Raw genomic sequence first — 19,968 nt, 5'->3', positions numbered from 1 at the left:
GTTCTGTTTGTGGCCCGCAGTCTCAGAAAATCGCAGAGAACTTGGCAAACAGAGGAAGGCACAGACCAACCACAGATTCAAACAATCGTAAATGAACTGTAGAGTTTTTGAAATGACGCTGCTCACTGTTTTAATCTGAACCAGTTACATTTTCACATTCCGCAGCCCAAAAGCATTTATTCGGTGTTGTACAAAATTGCGAAGTGGGAAAAATAGCGTGTGGTTTGTGAATGTTTCTGCAAATAAAAATTTAAATAACCTCCCACTACAATTAAAGCGGTGGGTTTGAGTTAGGTTTGAGGAATGAGACTGTGTTTGTTGCCACTTTTGTTTGCAAAAATGGTCAATCCAAGTCTGACTCAATGGAGTCAAGTCATGCCATAAACGATTTAGATGAGAAATTCTACTATGTGAAAATGCTTTGATCCAAATCACTCAAATGCACCTCTGGCTGTATGTTTATAGTCGTTCTGCTGGTGGTTCCTGAACCTACGACCCGGTCTCAAGTCATTAACAGCTTTTCTTCAAGGGCTGCTGTCTTCACATCAACTCTGACCTGCTTCCCTGTCCCTGCTGAGCGAAAGTATATCCACAGCATAATGCTGCAGCCACAATGCATCATCATGGACACACAAAGTGTTTTGCATTTTGGAGATACAGTTCAGGTTTGGTCTCATCTGACCAGAGCCAAAAAGTGGACATTTATTATTATTATTTTTTATTATTATTTCACAGAACAGCTTTATTTATACTGATATAACTTCTAAAGGCAACTTTTTGCAGTCAATGGTTATCAAATGGATCCAAATGAACACTTCAAAATATCATGCGTTAAAAAAATAACATTTTCCTGTCACTTTGCAGATATATGATACTATGTATTTGTCAGTCACGTAGTTTGAGTAAAATATGGAAGTTTGTGGTTGCAATGATTATGATACTTTTGCAAGAGACTGGTATAAAAAAAAAGCAATTGTGTTTTCACTTATAAAAGAAACAGAAACCACAGCAACAACTTTAGATGTGCTTGCAAGTCATAGCTTTTGCACTACAGATAATGTGACAGATGTAAACAATTCTGCTGCAGCAGAGGCAGACTGTGGTTGCATTGTGTTGTTCTTAAGATAACTGTGTACCACAGGATATGAAGTCAGAGATTTTCCCATCACATTTCAAAGACAACAGAAGAAACCCACAGAGAAATATGGCATAGTCTCAGTTGCAACAAATTCCCGAGTATTATAGGATTAAGTTGCTGCTGAGCAACACAGAGCTGGATAAAATTGATCATCTGTGCTGGACCGCTCGGGGGGCTTTGCAGGCAAAGGACACATGTTGTTTCACAAGGTAAGACGCCTGCCTGCAATGCAGTGCAGTGCAAGCACAATCAGCAGCCATATCTGCACAGTGAAGGGCATGTCTCTTTAGTTGAGCAACAAAGTGGCCAGCTGCGAAAGCGTGCGTCCATCCAAAACATTTGCACATTGCTAAAATACAGAAAACACTAAGGCTGGCTGAGTTTCTGCAAACAAATGCAGCTAGGTAAACTAAATTCATGGTGAAAGCACAAGATGCTTCATGCCCAGGCTACATAAAAATAAAAAAAAACTGGAAACAACAATGCTTTCTTCATAAAAGGAGATTCCATCAGCTAATAACAGCAGATTTCAAGATGTTGCGTCACAAAAAAAATATATCACAACGTGCTCTTCTCAGGAATCCTTCAGCTGCAGTCTCACATCACAGATGAAGTGATCAAACGGCGGCCCAGTTCACTTTGCTGCTGCAGGCTTCACAGTCAAATCGAAGCGCTGGATACTCAGCGAGATGCAGTAATTGGAGAATATAGCGGCGCAGAAAAATAAATAAATAAATGGATTCGGTCGGATCACACTGCTGAGCAAAGCAGAACCCTGGAACAACAGAGTCTCTGCAGCATCTTATCGCTTCCACCCCCCACAATCCGTTTGCAAAACAAGGAGGCAGAAAGAGAGGAGGCGAGACTCCAGGTTGAGCTCCACATAGATGCCCCAGGGACCTCGGAGCTTATGCTCAACTGTCTTTAACGTGTCGAACCTCGGTGCTTCTGCATACAATGTTAGAAGGAGAGCCTCCAAGAAGACTAACGCAAAATCTGGCAAGCGGGCTATTTTCGCTTTGTAGAAACTCGACTCATCAGTATTGATTTGCAAACACACACACACACACAAAAAAAAAGTTCTCAGCATACACAAACAGTTGAATGAACTTAAATCATGTTTGGTCTTGGCACACTGACCTCACTCAGAGGGCTTTCAATCAATATTGAATGTGGCAACAAGAGGCTGGGAAAATAAAATCTGCTTCAATAAATTTGAACAAACAGACTTTTTCGCCTGGAGGAAGAAAAACAAACTTCGTAAGTTTCACATTTTAAACTGAACACTGTATTCAGAAACTTATCTGTCAACCTTTGAAAGCCAGCACGGCCGTCTTTCTGTGCACTGAATGCAACAGGATTTATTGAATACAGTGAGCACTATTCAAAAAATGACAGAACAGAAGCTCCTGCACAATGTGAATATTTTAAGAATATCTTTGAGTTTTAATGCAACTTATTTTATTGTTAAAATTACTGATCATTTAAGTAGAAATATGGCCAATTTTTTTTTTATATGTATATTTAACCTCTTTGGATCAAACATCTATGGAAATAAACCAATCACAGATCAGCCATCCAGGATAAGGACTGTGTGAACCACTTAAGTATTATCAGATCAATACCATGCATATTTTCACTAACTGAATATTGTCTTCTTTTGTAAAAAACAACAACAAAAAAAACAAAACAACAAACAAAACAAAAAAGTCCTTTATATATTCAAATTTACAAGAAAAAGATGTATTTGTTTTATTTTGTTTTTCCTTTTTACATATATTTATATATTAAATCTGTACTTACATTTACATTTACTGAGTGCAAAGAATAACCGGAGCACAAACTTGGCGAATAAAGCTAATTCTAAATGTCTGATTCTGACAGAACATCTGCCTATAAAGTCATTGTGAACTTTTGCATTAACCTTTTAAACTTGGTTGAAAAATACTAACAATAATCCAACTGTGCAGTCATAATCACTGCACTCATTAGTATTGTCAACACGCATGTTATGAAACACTACAGCCATTTATCAATCCTTGTAATCACGGGTTTAGCTGTTCGGAGGCCTATTTGAACAAATGTGCAAGCTGTTTAAACATGTCCGCTGACTGACAGGTCCACTGAAGCCCCTTTCAAACTGTCAGACAGAAGTTTAAACACCAGCAGCTCAGTTAAAAAGAACATTTTCATGAGAAGCGGACCATTCGACTCGGCACCGGGTTCTGAATAAGGGTCCTCACAGGGCCATCTAAGTTAAATATGCTAGCCGGCTGATTACATTTAATTCTGCGCGCCTGCCATAGCAATGAGGACAAATTGGGTTGTTGTGGCTGCTGATAATGCTAATCTCCTGCAGCGGTGGGGGGAAATTACAGTAAAACACGGATGCACACTGAGATGCCACATTATGGCTCCAGGAAAGGCTCCATCATGGAGAAATGAGATTCTTTCAACTGAGGGGAAAAAAACCCAAACTATTAACACTTTAGCTCTGCTCACCGTAAAATTGTCATGATTAAGGTCATTCTGATCTCCCTTTGTAGTCTGTATCCACTACCCTGTCAGCTCAGCAAACTACAAGTTTCTCTGACACAAACAAATACATCCTCCAAACGCCTAACATACTTGTACGCTGACAGGATCAGAGTCCTTTCTATGTGTGTCCTTGACACCTCCTTGCATTGCACAGTTAATACAAAGACGAGGCTCAGTTCTCTCACACGCAGCTCTGGGGCAGACAAGCCCCTCTTGTTCGGAGTGAGCACACAGAAGATGGCGAGCGCGCCCGTTTCTCCCCAGGCAAGAGCATGTCCTCGGCTTTTGTAGCTGCCTGGCCTAATTGTAAGGTACCTGTCATCCTGTTTCAACAGTGAGTGATTTGTGGCCTAGAGCAAAGAATGTATCAATGCCAGGTTGAACCCAAGCACCTTATATTATTGTGTCTATTTTTACCCAAGAACAAGTCATAAAGGCTGCGCCGCTTAGATTAGCCGTTCACTTAGTGCAGCTCCACCCCTGACAGTTGGTGGCAATAATGGCGACAGCAAAAAGACATACATCAAAAATACTACACCACCCAAGGCAAACATGATTATATTTAGGACAACCTTGCTCTGCAGACTCAATACGAATCCACCTGGCTAATGTATAAACAGCTATGTTTGCAGGCTGTATTCCAGGTTTAATCATCTCCACTGAGATAATCGCTCCCATTCACTAACTCTCTCCGTGCAGAGCATTGGTAGCATGCAAAGCTGCCGCTGTAGTGTTTGCCTACTGATGTGAAAACTGCATCTTTGCTTTCTGTTTGTGACTGATGACAAAAAAGGTCACTGCAGTCATCTGATCATAATTTCATTGTCCTTAGGAGACACATATATGTCAGGGGGGAACAAAAATATGGCTTCTTATTTTTATGTTTCTTTTGTCTGAACAGATCGGTGCTTTATTTTATGTTAACTAGCTCATAAAACATAATGCTGTAGGAGCACAAATTGTTACTGTATTTACTGGAACAGCTTTAAAGCAATTTCTGGACAAAGCAATTTGGAGTGGAAGGAAAATGGCTCGTGGTTTTCAAAACAAGATTTGAAAATGTCCAACAATTTTCTTCAGCGTCCATAGATTAATAAATAAAATCTCATGCAACCAGTTGCCTTCAGAAGTTTAATTAGTTAATAACTCCATCTCTGCGTAATAAGGTCTCAGTATAAATTCACATGTTCTGTATAGGTTAGAAAACAATATCTTTGAACATCTCACAGAGCGCTCATCTAATCCATCATTTGAAAACAGAATGGTTTGGCCCCTTCACTATGGCTCTTTCAAAAGCAAAGTAGAAATGTTTTTAAACATAAACGCATTAAGAAAGAACAGTTTCAAAAGTTCTTATCAATGTTTTAAGAAGAAATGTCAAATTGTGCAAAATGTGACTGTGTCTGTGCATTTAAAACCCAGCAGACTATTTACCAGAAGTAAAAATGAAACTGTGCAAACAACAGAGATGGGCAAATAACGGCAGAAATGTTATTTGAAATGAGGAAAACTGTGCAAATAACAAGAGAAATCGAAAAACCTACTGAGATGGTTGGAAGCAGTGTTGGCTATAAACTGTTGCTGGGAGGAATTATTTCTAAAACAGAAGGGCTCCAATGGCACAAGGCCTTTAAGAGAAGTTTAATGGGGTTTATTTCTCTCTTTTTGCTCAAATTATGTCCTTTTTATTTCTAAGTGGGCTATCTCTCTTTCTTTACTTTCCATATTTATGGAAAAGGCTCACCAACCTGGCCTTCCTATAAACTTTGTAAAAATTAGACAATGTATGTTGTTCTAAATTCTGAAAACTAAACTTTTTTTATTTAATTACATTTTAATTAAACAAATTACAATTTAAATTTTAACTAAACAAATGAAAATTACACTTTTTCAGGTAGATTTTCAGCTTTGCAAAAATATTTACATTTTTTGCAAAGTTGGTAAGGGACACATTGCCAAAGGATTGGAAGCAGCTTTAATCTAAAAATAGACATAGTTTAAAAAGTTATTCATTTTCCTTCAGTTTTACAGCTATACACTGCTTAGGTTTGGTCTGTCAGATACAATCCTAAAATGTCGAATCGAAGTTTGTGGTTGTGGTATGACAAAATCTGGATAAGTTGAACGGCGTTTGAATACTTTCACAAAGCACCGAGTGGGTCAGACGACACTTTATGAGACGTGCACAAATTCCACAAAGTTACCAGAGTTTACTGCTCAACAGCTCCAAAAGTTGCGAGCCATCTCTACCTGCCTCTATATTTCACTTTCCATTAGAGCAGTGTTGAGCGACATTTCTTTTGGCTCTCTGAAGGATCTTCTCTTCATTAATCTACACTTTAACTGCTTCTTCACAGATTTTTGACTCAGTTCCCGAACCTTTTCTAAATTAAATTGAATCTTGGCTGCATCCCTACATCTGCAACAGAAAAAAGGATCAATTTTAAATCGCATCTTTAGACAAACTGTTGCTTTCAACCTGTGGTAAAGACCCAATTTGTTCCTATTTTCTTTCAATGAAATCTATGAGAAACACCAAAGATAACGCAGCCTGACAGACAGAAAATTGTATTTAGCAGCAACAAGATAAATTCTAAACAGCTGTAAGCTAAAAACTTGGCATACGCTACAGAAAACGCTCAGCCCTCTAGTCCCGTGTTTGTTATCTTAATTGGATCTCTGTCTGCTTTTTGAAATACTTCACTTGTAGATGCTGCTCATCTAATGGTTTGACATTGTTGCACTGCACTGAAGGTGCAATTAAACACTTCTAACAACCTAAAATACAAAGCTGAATATTTTACAGTTTGATTTCAAATCTTCACTGTATTACACAGCAATCTTGGTACGGTCGACAATTAACAGCATTTTGCTATGAGTGTTGCCTTTACTCTGCCTTGATTGCTTGATTCAGCAGCTGAATATTTCTGCTTTCTCCTGCTGGTAATGCTTGTTCCAGGGTCCAACTGTGACACAGCTTTTTGCCGTCCTAAACGCGCTTCATTTCACACCAAGAGCCTTTCTGCAGCTGCATATTGTCAGCCAGACAAACACTGCAAGCCAAATTAAGCTGACCAGACCACATATTTCTGTCACGATCGCTCAGATTATGAGGAAATTGCTTTTGTTGTTTAATTGTTTGTACATGGTTTAAATGTTTTGACACCAGATTTCTGCTTCTGCAATTTTATGACTGAGACACTTATGAAGTTATTAGTGTTAGTACATTTATGTGTATATATATATATTCATTTATTCTGTTTTACATCATCATACCAACAGTTTTCAAATCATTAAACAAATTTGACAAACAGAAAAAGATAATCTGATTAAGTAAGAGAATCTGTTTCAAATGATGATTTCGTTTATTAACAGAAACAAGCAGTCTAAGTCAATCTGTCCTTATGTAAAGAAGTTAAATCCTCCAAAAGCTAATTACAGGCTGTAACTCCCCTGGCAGCAACAACTGCTATCAAGCATTTGCATAGATTGGCAATGATTTATGGGTAGCTGCGGATGAATTATGGCCCAGTCTTCTTTGAAGATTTGTTTTAAATCAGGCACAGAGGAGGCCTGCTTAAGGTCGCACCAGAGAATCTGCATCAGAATGGAGTAGAGATATAATAATTTGTGCATGCTTAGGCAAATAAAATCTAAATGTGATGTTCCTCTGTGTCGTTACATTAAAGTCACACGCATGTGGACTGCACCCAGACGTAACAGTTACACAGACCACAATTCCCACAAATCTCCTTCCAATGAGGTACAACTGTGCTGCTCTAAATTACAGTCACCCAAGGGGCATTCATCAGAACATAGATATGTGCAGGGCACCTTCAAATCAGAAAGCTAATAATAAAAACACCTGAAATCCAGGGAACTGCATACCGGAGGACTGCACTGACCTTTAATAACAATCATCCACGTTCACCTGAGGATAAACTGTGAGGCCTTTTATGCAAATCTGTGTTCTTCATTTTATCTCATTCTTATGATGCATCGGGGTCATATTAAAGGCTCTAAAATTATGTATCATGTCAAAGAATATTATTTCAGATTACATTTACATCCCATGCAGCCAATATTGCTTTATTAACTAGATTTTATTTTTTTTTGCTTCCTGATGTATGATGGATGATTCTTATGTGTATGATAAATAATAAACATCTTTATCAAGAAGAAACTTGCTCAACTGGTCAAGCTGACTGAAAGTGGATGAATGAAATATTTTGCTCTCATTTGCTGTATTTGAGAGACTCGTATTATTTTTCTATTACATTTAGTTAGAGACAAGTAAGAACAATACGTGAAAAGAGTAAATGTCGTTTCAGCTGACTTTATTTTCAGCTCTGCACTGATTTCCGATGCTAAGCATTTAACTGACTGGTCCTCAGAAAGCCCTGCAAAGTTCCTGAAAAAGGCTGGAAAACAATCGATTGTTTCATCACCAGCTTGTGAGAAAGCAATAAAACAGTTCTGTTTGTTTGTCAAAATTCTGGATCATCTATCGGACCTTGGGTGTGCCATCATGCCAGCTATAAGTGAAGACAGATTCACAGAGAGGCAGTATTTATCACTCTGCCTGCAGCAAGGCGTAGAGGGGAGCTTCACGAGTACAGAGACAACTCAGGCAGATGCCACTATAAATAATGCATGAACAATGGAGCCAGAAGAAGAGCCTTGGAACAGCTAATTATTCAGCCCGACATTTTCAGAAACTCACATCGAAGTTAGCAGCTGAAAAAGATGGAACTCAGGCCGTCACTGCTGCCGCTGATAATTCTGCTGCTGATTTGTGTGCCTCCACACTAATGTCAGCACGGGTAGGCTCAATTCGGAAATGTATTAATCTACAAAGATGTTTTCCTATTACAACAAACAATTTTCTCACAATTGGCTGAATACATAAATTGAAATTTGTTATGTGACAAAAATTGAAAAAGTTTAAGGAGTATGGATACTTTTACAAGTTTGTTTTGTTTTGTTTTTTTGAGCAACATAAATTGCTATCAGGAGGCGGGGGGACTTCTCTACAGGAGCAACACAAAGCATTGTTTACACTCAATTAAGAGCCACCCACACTTGTGGTGGAAAGACAGCAGTATCTCCTTCTCTCTCCCTCTCCTTTGCTTGTGAAAACTGAACATCTGACGGGTCGATCTTCAGATAGCTATCCGCTTATTTAAGTGTCACGGTTTTCTCCCCAAACATAATTTCCACCCGGCGATGCGGCACTCTATCAAAACTGGAAAGAGGCCTCATAATATTCACATAATCGCATACATCCTCCGTGCTCTAACTTTTCATATCTGTAATTACAGTGGCCATTAGCACTGAAGCATAAATCCTGCGGGAAGCTAATAAATGGTGGAGGATGATTACGGGAGCTGAAACCCCTCTACTGACAGCGGCTCTTTGAGCTGAACGAGCTCACTGTCAAGATGCAGCAACATCTTATTTGCTGGAAAATAGAGCCGTCACTGGTCCTCCATTTATCAAGACTTCAATCAGGAGCGACCTGTTGAAGGGTCAGTGAACGAGCCGCTGATGATGTCTCGTTTATAGGAGCGTGCCATAAATAATGCGTATGAAGCAGGTTGGTTATGGGAGTTTAATTGGGAGTTAATTAGTGACTTTCACAGGACATGAGAGAATTCAGTGGAATAATGTTTGGCACAACACTTTGGCCTTGAAGCGGCTTTTCACTGGAATGCATTAATGAATATAATAACGAGTAATTTCTGTTTCCTAAGAAGTTTAAATATCAGAGTTAGTGAGTCAAGCCTTTTTTTAATTAAAAAAACAATATTAACGCGTCATTTATATTTCAGAGTATATTTATTTTCTAAACAATATAATAAAATTGGACAACCTTATGATTTTATTAATCTGGAGATGGAGGCACCAATGAAAACCCAAAGCCAAATTGTTCTCGACCTTAAAATGACAACAAGGGCAAAAGTAAATAAAATTATCCCGTTGGACTCGGCCAGGCAATCTATATAATTGAGGTTATTAATGCTGTCTAACTGTTGCAAAAGTTCAAAATCCCTACAGTTTTTATATCATTATGAAATAATTGAGTGACTAAGCAGTAAACCATGTGCAAACATATGCAAATTAAGATTGAACACACTTAACGAAATGAGACAAAATAACGTGACTAAACTTCAGATACTGGCTTTCCATAATTTGAGTGGAATAGAAGTGAGATAATTTACGGTAATAATTTAATTAGATGTTGGTAGGAAATGTGTTTCAGAAGAAATAACACTTCTTCAGGAGCTTGAGAAAGGCTCAGCCACAGCCTTGGAAAAGAACTGGAACTGTTTTGTTGAAAAAAATAACCATCTGTTTCGTCTAGTAAATCATTGACTTTAGAACCCAGAAACCATGCCAAGTCTTTGCTGATCCAGAAGAAATAACAGTTGGCATGGAGAAAGGCTTGAAAAACAACTCAATGTTACAAAATGAGTCAGTTTATCAGCTCTGGTCTAGCGCCTAAACTGCTGTAGACAGTTAGACAGGACAAGAGAAACTGAACTGGTTGATGCATCTTCCAAACATCTCAACATGTAGCTGAGATATATGAAAACCTTTATACTTTGAATTGTTTTAATCCAAAATCAATGCACTATTATTATTCTCCATATATGGCTGGAACAAGTGACAATACAGAGATAATATGTCATGCCACAGTATTTGCTTTGCCAAGAGGCAGACGAAGCCACCAGAGTAAAGTTAATAAAACTACAAATCAAGTTATTTCCGTGCACCAATAACAGAAAAATAACATCAGTAATTAATTTTAATACCTAAAAGAAAACGGTAGCCAGCTGAAAAAAAAACATCTTCTACATTTCCACCAGTAAAACCACGGCTGGCACAGACCAGGACTCAGCTCTGGCAGGTGGAAATCTTAAACAGTGCTCTTTAGTGGGCTAAGAGTCTGCAGAGCTTCTTAATGAGGTCCCTATCTGCAATGCTCAGAGAGATGGGAGAATCTGGCTGAAAAAAAAAAAAGTACACAGCAATTCATTTGAGCAATGGTGTGAGAGCTTCTTAGCAGATTCACTCAGATATACTATACAAAGCAGACAAATGTCAAATAGTTACATATATACATACAGCATTTAAAATGAATGAGACTGCATTCATTTTTAAGACCCTATAACTGCCACTGAGTGAAGAGTTGTTGTAGATAGAGGCAAAGCAGCTCTACTTTTGGACAGACGGACGGATGGATGTGCTGTGTTTATCATGTCATGTCAACAAGGACTTTTTTTAATCCTGTCTTTATTTCATGTAGGTACAAATCCATCTGTTTTTCACACCTCATATTTATCGAGAAGGTAAACAAATGCAACCTTCACATTTCAGACGGAGTATTTCAATGCCCTGGACAGCAGATTACAGTCCTGTCTGAGCGCAAGCTAGCACACCCATCTGTTCACAGCATCACATCTCCACATATGCTGCAGCCAACCCTTCTCTTTTTTCTTCCTTTCCGTTTTGTTTGATAACGAAGACGGATTTTTTTTTTTTTTACTTTTCTTGACTGAAATGCCACCATTTCCTGAACAAGAGGTCATGATGCTACAGTGCAGCATTTTACCAAACTCGCTGACATTCAAAAACCTACCGCATCCATGACTTTTCAAAGGAAATTCACAATAGATTAATAAAACTTCAATTAAACTAATCAACAGAGGGGCTTTGTTTAATTATTATTTGACATTTAAGAGAGTGTGTTGGATTCCGGATGTACTAAAGTCAATTTAATCTGACAACCTCTTAAAAATCATTAAGATTTACTGTAATTGCCATAGAGCACATAAAATTATCCAGCAAGATACTCGAAAATCATGAGGTTAAAGCAGAATGTTCATGGTCTTAAGTGTTATATTCATTTTATTTAACATTTTAGTTGGATGAATTTCACACCTATTATAATCTTTCTCATTTTTTTAAACACTGCAAAGTAAATTGTAAGTTAAAGAACTACCAGACATTGTATATAAGGAATATCTTGACCAGCGTATCTGATATTTGCTAACTAGTTCCTGATTCAAAAACAAAGGAGCTTCTCAATAAACTAAAATATAATCAGAGATTTGATATTTATTCATTTCAGTGACAAAATTCAAAACGGAAAACTCATAGCTTCACTTTGTTCCAGTTAATTTCAATGATTATGGCTAATAAAAATTCAAAATTCGACTCATTACCAAATTTTAATGTTAAATGAAATACTTGAAATATAGGCCTAAGTGTATACAATAGATGAGTTTCACTTTTTCTGAGCTCAATTACTAAAAGACATTAACTTTTTATTGATATTGTATTTTGTTGAGATACAGCTGTACAAGCACTCCCTCTTAAACCTCCGATATTCATTAAGGACAATAAATGCAATAAATGGTCTGACCCACTCAGCCTCGGTCAAAATGTTCCAAAAGAAAATCCTGTTTGCCTTTTCTAATTTGAAGTGGACTGGAGGTAAATTTTACAGCCAAGAACAAATGTACTCAGGATATTGCGGGTGGGCATCCTGCCAGAAACCCCCACCATGAGGCCTCATCCCAAATCTGTTCAACCCTTCAGTTCGCCAAACACTCATCCAAACAGACAGGTGAGGCACACTGCTTCAAGCACCTGGAGGGGTGATATGCAAATTTGCTTGGTGGCTGAGATTTGCGATTCAATTACAAACTCTCTTGAGACCCAGTTGTGCGGACATCGCGAGCACCCTCACGTAGCACCGAAGGCGGTAGAAGACGCTGGAAATTTTCTCTGGCCGACACTGATAAGACTATCTGCCTGAGCTGATATTTCCCAGCAGTGAGATCAAACAGCTGCTGGGTGTTAAGGTGGAGGCTTGCACGGATTTGAGACTGCTCACCGGCTTCTCCAAAGAGATCTTAAACATGAAGTTTATGCCGCAGATTCGTCGGTCTTTTGTCACACTGAGGTCACCTTACATCAGACTGCATACCCTGAAATACTGAGTTGGGTTTATGGTTCCTAAGAAGAAAAAAAAAAGCTTCTCAAAACACTTAAACACAGTAACATACAAGTCAGTTCAGTCATTACATTAGAAGATTTCAGGTAAAAATAAGTGACAGCATAACTTAACCTGGCATAAATTCACTTTTCAACATTTAATAGACATTCTTTCTACCTTTTGATTGTTTTTTATATGATTTCCTTAAATGCTCTGTGTCCAGACAGCCATATTCAATAAATTAAAAATGTTAAGAAGTTTATTTACTTCAGTAGCTCAATTAAATAAGGGAACACACTATATATGTTAACAACATCCAGAATGATATTTCAAAGCCTTAATTTATGTTATTATGATGATTTTTCACTTATGAAAACAAAACATTTAAGGTTACAATAGAGCCACTGTTCAGGTAGAAGAATTTACCGATAGGACAACAAATATGGCTCTTATGGAAAAATAGCAAGAAGACAGCCATTGATCAACGAAGCCAAAAAAGGTATTTTGAGTATTTTCATACCATAGAGACAAAGTGAGCTATAGTGAAACATGGCGGTGGGAGCATCATTGTTTGAAGATGTTCTACTTAAGCAAGGACAGGTAAACGATTCAGAATTGATAACAAGACATAATGCAGGGAAATACTGGAAGAAACACGTGTGGCTGCAAAATGACCCAAGAATGTGGAGCAGGTTCACCTTCTAGCAGGACAACAGCCCTAAACATACAGCCAGTGGTGTGATAACAGCATGTTTGTCATGATCGCTAGGTGTTATGTTTCAATGTTTTTGGATTGTGTGTATTTTGAGTTGTTCATTATTTAGGTATTTCCATATTCCAATTAATTAATTTGTGTTTAAGCTCTTAGTTCTTTCTGAAGTTCTGTTCTTTGTGTATGTTGGTTTTTGATATTGTTTGATATTGATATTGTTTCTAGGTTTTAGTTAGTTAGATCCATTGTTTCCCTACTCAGTATACTGATCCATTGTTTCCCTACTGAGTAGGGAAACAATGGATCTAACTAACTAAAACTAACTAACTAACTATCTCCTGGAGATACTGAGTAACCATAAGCCATCTTTCCTTTCATTTCCTCCTTAGATTCTCCCCAGAACTGTTGTTCTTGTCCTGGTTCTTGTGTGCTTCCTTATGATGTTTATGTCCTGTTTGTTTATTTGGGTTCACATCTTCAACACCAACACATATCAGTGTTGGAAAAGCCTGGAGCTAAGTCCAATTGGGAATTCAATTGGGATTCAGGTCTATCTGGAAAGACCTGATACGTGCTTTTTAAAGACACTGATCTTCCAATCGGATTTTACAAAGAATGAACAAAACATCAGTCGTATATGGCCTTAACTGGCAGAGACATACCTCAATACTTTCTCTCTTGCTCTCGATGAGGGCGGACGCTTTTTTTCTCTGCTCCCTCCCTGCCCTTGTCTGCCCTGCTTGCTCTGTTTTGTCCTGCCTTTTTCTATATTTTTGGAGCCTTTCTTTGCACACCATCCAAATCTACAGATTATGGATCTGGTCAACTGATTTCTCAATCCAATTGATCAAATTTTCGATGAGAAGTCTGGACACAGGAGAGCCCTCTTGTCCTGCGGGGACGCACCCGCGGGATTCTCCCTGGATTTATTCATGATAACAGGATTTCTGCTGTTTGGAGCTTGTGGATTCTTGGATTAGTGACAAATTTGTGACGGACTTGGCCAAACTAGCGATCACTAAGACTGTTGGTGTGGACAGAGACGAGGACTCTAAAACTCACTAACCAGATGCAATCGATCTTGGAGCAGTTGCTAGTTTTGGCTCAGTGGAACGGCCAAACTAATTTGAATGATTGGGAACTGAGATGTATTGGAGAGACTTTAGAGAAGATTGAAATTCATAATCTTCCCGACCTAAGACATTCTGTTTATGAATTGGCTTTCCCCGTGTGGCCTTGGAAGGGCTGCATATTTCTAATCTCCTTGAAGATATGTAAACACAACACTCTTCCCACCTCACCCCCTCCTGTTTCCATGGAGCTGTGAAGCTGAGTGCTCCTAAGGACATCATTCCTCGATAACAAACACCTCTATCGGACTATGCCAGGGGCTTATTGCATGACTTTGACGTCGCCGCCTTCACGCATGTCTCTGTTTTGCCCCTTTGTTTTGTCTGAATGTTGCCATCTGCCCTAATGTGTCCTTTCCTCTTTTCCTTTGGTTTGCCATTTTGTTTGTATTTCCTTTTAACTCACGTAAAGCACTTTGAATTGCCTTGTTGCTGAAAATGTGCTATATAAATAAAATTACCTTACCTTACCTTACCTTACCTTCAAAAGTCTGGCAGCTTTACAACTTAGGACTAAAGGTGGTTCTAGAAAATCTAGGCTCAAAGGGGGAGAATGCATCTTCTGACGTCAAAAACGAGTGAAAGACATATGATGTCTCCAGTTCACATTTATGTCACACTTTGTGCCAGTCTATATATATATATATATATATATATATATATATATATATATATATATATATATATATATATATATATATATAATCTTTTATGTAAAAAGGGTAAAAGTGCGTAAAATCATCACATTCATTAGTTTGGAGGGGCGCGGACATGAGAGCGCGCGCGCTTATTAGGACTTGGAGTCTTGTCTAAAAAGATGAAAATTATAATCTCTAAACATTTCTTTCGTAGCGACTAATTCGGATTAAAACGCAGTGTTGTGTATGTAGTTTGGGGGCGAGAGTTAACTTTGCGGCTTTACCCCATCAGGTGCGTCCAAAGCGCCAGTGCGGAGGTATAAAGGCAGAAGAAAATACGGCACTCACGTCTCTGAAGCGATTCCAGTGTTTGGTCTTACGGCTGTACTGAGAGATGGTTGACAGCCATTGCTCATCTTCCATGAAATTCCCGTCTCTCGCCGTCTCCTTCCCACTTTTCGCGTCCACCTGGAGCGAGACGCCCACCAGCAGGTACAGGCAAGCCACGGTTCTCACAGCCTCCATCATGTTAGTCAGGTCAGCTCGGTTGGGGATGTATCCTGCTCCTTCTGCTGCTGCTGCTGTCCTCCAGCCACTGAACCACACGCAGGATTCCTGCTGCTGCCTCAACGCATTGACTGGAGAGGAGAGAGAGGAGAAGGAGAGGCGGGGAGGGAGGAGGGTAACGAGGAGTTCCAATACTGATTCTTTATTTTAGCTAGTTTCCTTATTTCAAATGTTTATTTTTTAAGAGCGGAACCTTCAGCTGCATATGAAGCACACAAGCGGATCTTGAACCATTTGAATACAATCAGGTGATTTTTTTTTTCCCGTTCAATTTATATATACTGCTCAAAAAAATAAAGGGAACATTTTGCTTTAATTTTGTGTGTGGCTCCAAATCCAGGCCTCCATTGGTTAATAAATTTGATTTCCATTGATGATTTTTGTGTGATTTTGTTGTCGGCACATTCAACTTTGTACAGAACAAAGTATTCAATGAGAATATTTCATTCATTCAGATCTAGGATGTGTTATTTGAGTGTTCCCTTTATTTTTTTGAGCAGTGTATATATATAAAAAAGTACGATCTTGTACAAGACAGTGAAAAAAAGTACTTGTCCCGTTAAAAAAAAATTGTTTCTACTTTTTTGTAGCATTGCACACTTTCCTAGTAAATACAAGAAGTAGTTTTCAACTGATGACTTAATATACTAGGGGGAAAAACCATCAAAATATGCAAAAAAGTAATTGCTCCCCTAAACCTTTTGCAACTACTATCAAGCATTTCTGTGAGCAATGCGTCTCTTAAATCTGTGTGGAGAAACATGTGTGAAAGAACTTTGGTTCACTCTTCCTTACACAATTGTTTTAAATCAACTCAATTGGATGTCACACTACATTAACTCAGTCGTACCTTAATCCAGATTAAATCACTCTAAGAACACCCGAGGTAGACTTGCTGATGGGGTCTGGATTATCATCTTGCTGCATAATCCTAGTGGTCTTGAGTTTAAGTTAAACCGATGGCTGGACGTTCTCTTTCAGAATTTTCTGCTTGGGAACAGAATTTATGATTTCATTAAGCCAAGAGGTAAACTCAGACAGCTGGTTCAAGGCATTGACTTTGCAGCAATCCCTCATTTAAAGTTAATATATGATAACAGTGGATGATTAATTGCAATAAGTCATGAACTTTGTGGCGCCAGTGGAAAGGAAAACCTCCTATTAACAGGAAAAACCCTTAGTGTAAACAGGCACATAATTCATTTGAATGGAGGTTTGAGAATCTCAAAAAACGCAAAGGATGGAGTAGACATTAAAAAGAAAACATGTGACTGTTCATTAACATGGAACAGTTATGTTGTGTTGGAATATTCAATAAAATCCTTATGCAGGTGAATTGATTTCCACAGCTCAGCCAAAGAGCAGAGAAAATATGGGGAAAGTGAGGAAGTGATGTCCAAAGTGGTCTTTCCACACTGCTGAGGGGCGAGACTCCCATGAGGCCAAGAGGCAAATGAGGTTCAATTTAGCTTAAAATGAGCTCAGTTTCATTCTTAATTGTGTTCATTAGCAGCAGAGGAAGAAATATAAGAGCTTCTCTACAGAGGTTTCAAAGTAATCCCTATCATTATTTTTCTGCTAACTGTACTGACAAGCAGGTCTTTAACATGCACTGGGGAAAAAGCTTGTGATATGGCTATTTTGGGAATGGAAATTCAGACCTCATAATTACTATAACATGAATTGACTATCATTTAAAGATTAGTAATTGAGTCAAACATTCAGTGTTGGTATACAATGTTTTATTTGTGGTGTTTCATACTGGCCTTAAAAGGACAAATGAAAACAAAAACACAGTAGGAATGTCTTTTTTGTTTGTTTTCCAGGAAATGGTAGCATGCTGTGTAAAACCTAGCTTTCTGATAGAAATCTAGTAAAGTCCAATTCTAACATTTTGTCTTTTATCCACTTGAGAGCTGTGAGAGCTGTAAATATATGCAACTTGTCCGAAATGACAATGGGTCCCTTTGGGTGTTTTTCTGGTTAGTGCTTTGTTTGTTCATTCACGTGGCTTTTTAGTCAAAGTTCATGATCAACATAGCTGGCCAAATCTGTTCAACATTCACACTTTGACCATAAAAACGATCAAACACTCAGAACAGACCATGTTCACTGCAATATTTATTCAGTGTTACGTATAAAGTGACAATTTTATTTTTTAAATTTAACAGTTTTTTTTTGTTTGTTTGTTTTTTAAATAAAAGTTTTATTGTGTATATTAGTAAGAGGTAGCAGCTGGCAATAAAAATCAGTGTTTACAAATCAAGCAGCTATATATTAATTTGTAATTTAAGTTCCATTGCATTGTTTATTAATGTCACTTTGGAGTTATAAGCAAAGATGTGCCTACTTGGGCAAAAATATGCATTATGTCATACTGCATTTTAAACCGAGGATGAATTTTGGTATTCAGATTCACCTGTTTAATATTAAAAGGCTTATAAGACAGTATACGGTTCATTTAAAAAAATAAATAACACTGAATTAAACTTAATTTAACCAACATATTACTTGTTTTCTTATGCAGATTATATTTTTTTATTAACCTATGTTTAGGTCTGTATATTGGGTCAGACCTAGAGCCCAATCTCGTGTAAAATCAGCTCAGGACTGAACCGGTCCACGTTTGACCCAAGCTGGGTCGCTCTACGTCAGCAGTGTTTAGGATGTGCGTTTTCTAAAATGTAACTACATATGAGATTACTTTTGTTGTAAGTGTGGTTCTTTAAATGCAAATTCTGAGGAAGCAACCAACAAGGTAACTAAAAAAAATACACTTTACAGAAACTATGCTGAAAGTTAATTTTGAGGGGAATGGAAGTTCATTACATTTACAAACATTGCTGTACAACAGCAATGTTTGATCAGGATTTCACCGCACTGTACCAAATAGTGTGGAGATTTAGAGTACGGAGCCGAGCGAATAAAAAATTTATTACATCCGGTCTTTTTTTATCCAGAATTTATGACCCACAGAGATTTACTGTACCTGCACATCATTCTGAGTCTCCCCACGTCATTCCCGCTGCTTCTCTTAACTCTGCATGCCCTCTCCTCTCCTCTGCATTTCATCCCCTATGACGATAAACCTAATCCAGCACCCCTCTCTGCTCGGATTCATTTAAGTTTAAGGTTACCGGTATTGGCCAAGGCTGAGTAGCCAGGGGCAGGATCACATTTCTGTCATGCTGCTTAGCTGGCAGAACCAACTCTTGACACTTGCATCAAAGTTGTCGATGTGGCAAATGTGTGCTTCTATTGTATGAGCATGCAGAGCTGTAGAACTGGGAAGCAAGGACAAGAGGAGAAATATCTCCAAGTGTATAGCAGTGTGTACATGAAAAATATGACGTGACAAGTTAAAAGGGTGCATTAACCAAAGCATAATGCTAAACGTTGATGATTAACGATCGCACATCTGAATTGGGTCACTTCTTCATGGGTTTTTTTTTTTTTTTTTTTTTACACTTTGCGAATTTAAATGTTAACCGAGAAACCTCTGTTTTGACCGTAGTAATAAATGTTTCCTGAGGGAAATGCTTCAGAGCAGGAAAAGCTGAGAAAACATGTTTATGATCAACTCTAAGCTGTTAAATCATCTTACAAAGCAGGTTTTAGGAATGAGAAGCCACAATATTGCCAGGGGCTCTTACGGGTTTACCGGTTTGGTCCCTACAGCATCTAATGTGGAGACGGGGGAATGTTTTTATTTCTAAGAAAGGCTGTACTCAGACTTATAAGTTCCACTATGATCTGGGTGTCCTAAATCTTTAAAAATATGACAGTGGTGACAAAATGTGGAAAAGCTCAAGGGGTATGATTAATGTTTTCAGATACCAAAAATGAAATCAGCACCATTTGTGTAAAATAGTATCGCAGCTCCTCTTAGATCATTCTGTATGCAACCTCAAAAATCTTTACTTTTTTGCTGTTGATTGCTTAGTTAGCAAATATTGCGAGGAATGTTGTCACGAGGACTTCAAAATGCAGTAAAGTGATTAACAGGCTGTCACTGCATTAATCAATAAATAGCTTCTGCTGCTCTTGCAAGTTTTACATCAGTTGAGTACAGCAAAAGGAGATTTTGGAAACAGCGCAGTTATTGGACTTTTAATTTCCATTGAACTCTTGAAATCACTACTTCATTATTGAACGCAAGGTAAAGTTTAAAAAATAATTTATAAAAAATACTCACGGGTTTGATTTAGTAACTCGGTTTTGCGCTGTTTTAACACATCGCA

General features: G+C 38.1%; 1 protein-coding gene across 2 annotated transcripts in view; it reads right to left on the bottom strand.

The window, feature by feature from the left end:
• Positions 1–15,820, bottom strand: part of LOC106953897 (SPARC (osteonectin), cwcv and kazal like domains proteoglycan 2) — a 41,820-nt gene extending 26,000 nt beyond the window's left edge. The window contains exon 1 of one of the 2 annotated variants that reach the window (XM_015043002.1): positions 15,509–15,820. In XM_015043002.1, coding sequence (XP_014898488.1) covers positions 15,509–15,688 — 180 coding nt within the window. In that variant the 5' untranslated portion in view covers positions 15,689–15,820. The remainder of the gene's footprint in view (positions 1–15,508) is intronic. The other variant, XM_015043001.1, reaches the window with a different exon arrangement.
• Between the last annotated feature and the right edge of the window lie 4,148 nt (positions 15,821–19,968).

Source organism: Poecilia latipinna, unplaced genomic scaffold (assembly GCF_001443285.1).
Source record: "Poecilia latipinna isolate Pla-1442-1.1 unplaced genomic scaffold, P_latipinna-1.0 Scaffold611, whole genome shotgun sequence".
Lineage (NCBI taxonomy): Eukaryota > Metazoa > Chordata > Actinopteri > Cyprinodontiformes > Poeciliidae > Poecilia > Poecilia latipinna.
Note: the sequence above shows the minus strand (reverse complement) of the source record. Positions and strands in the feature narration are given on the sequence as shown.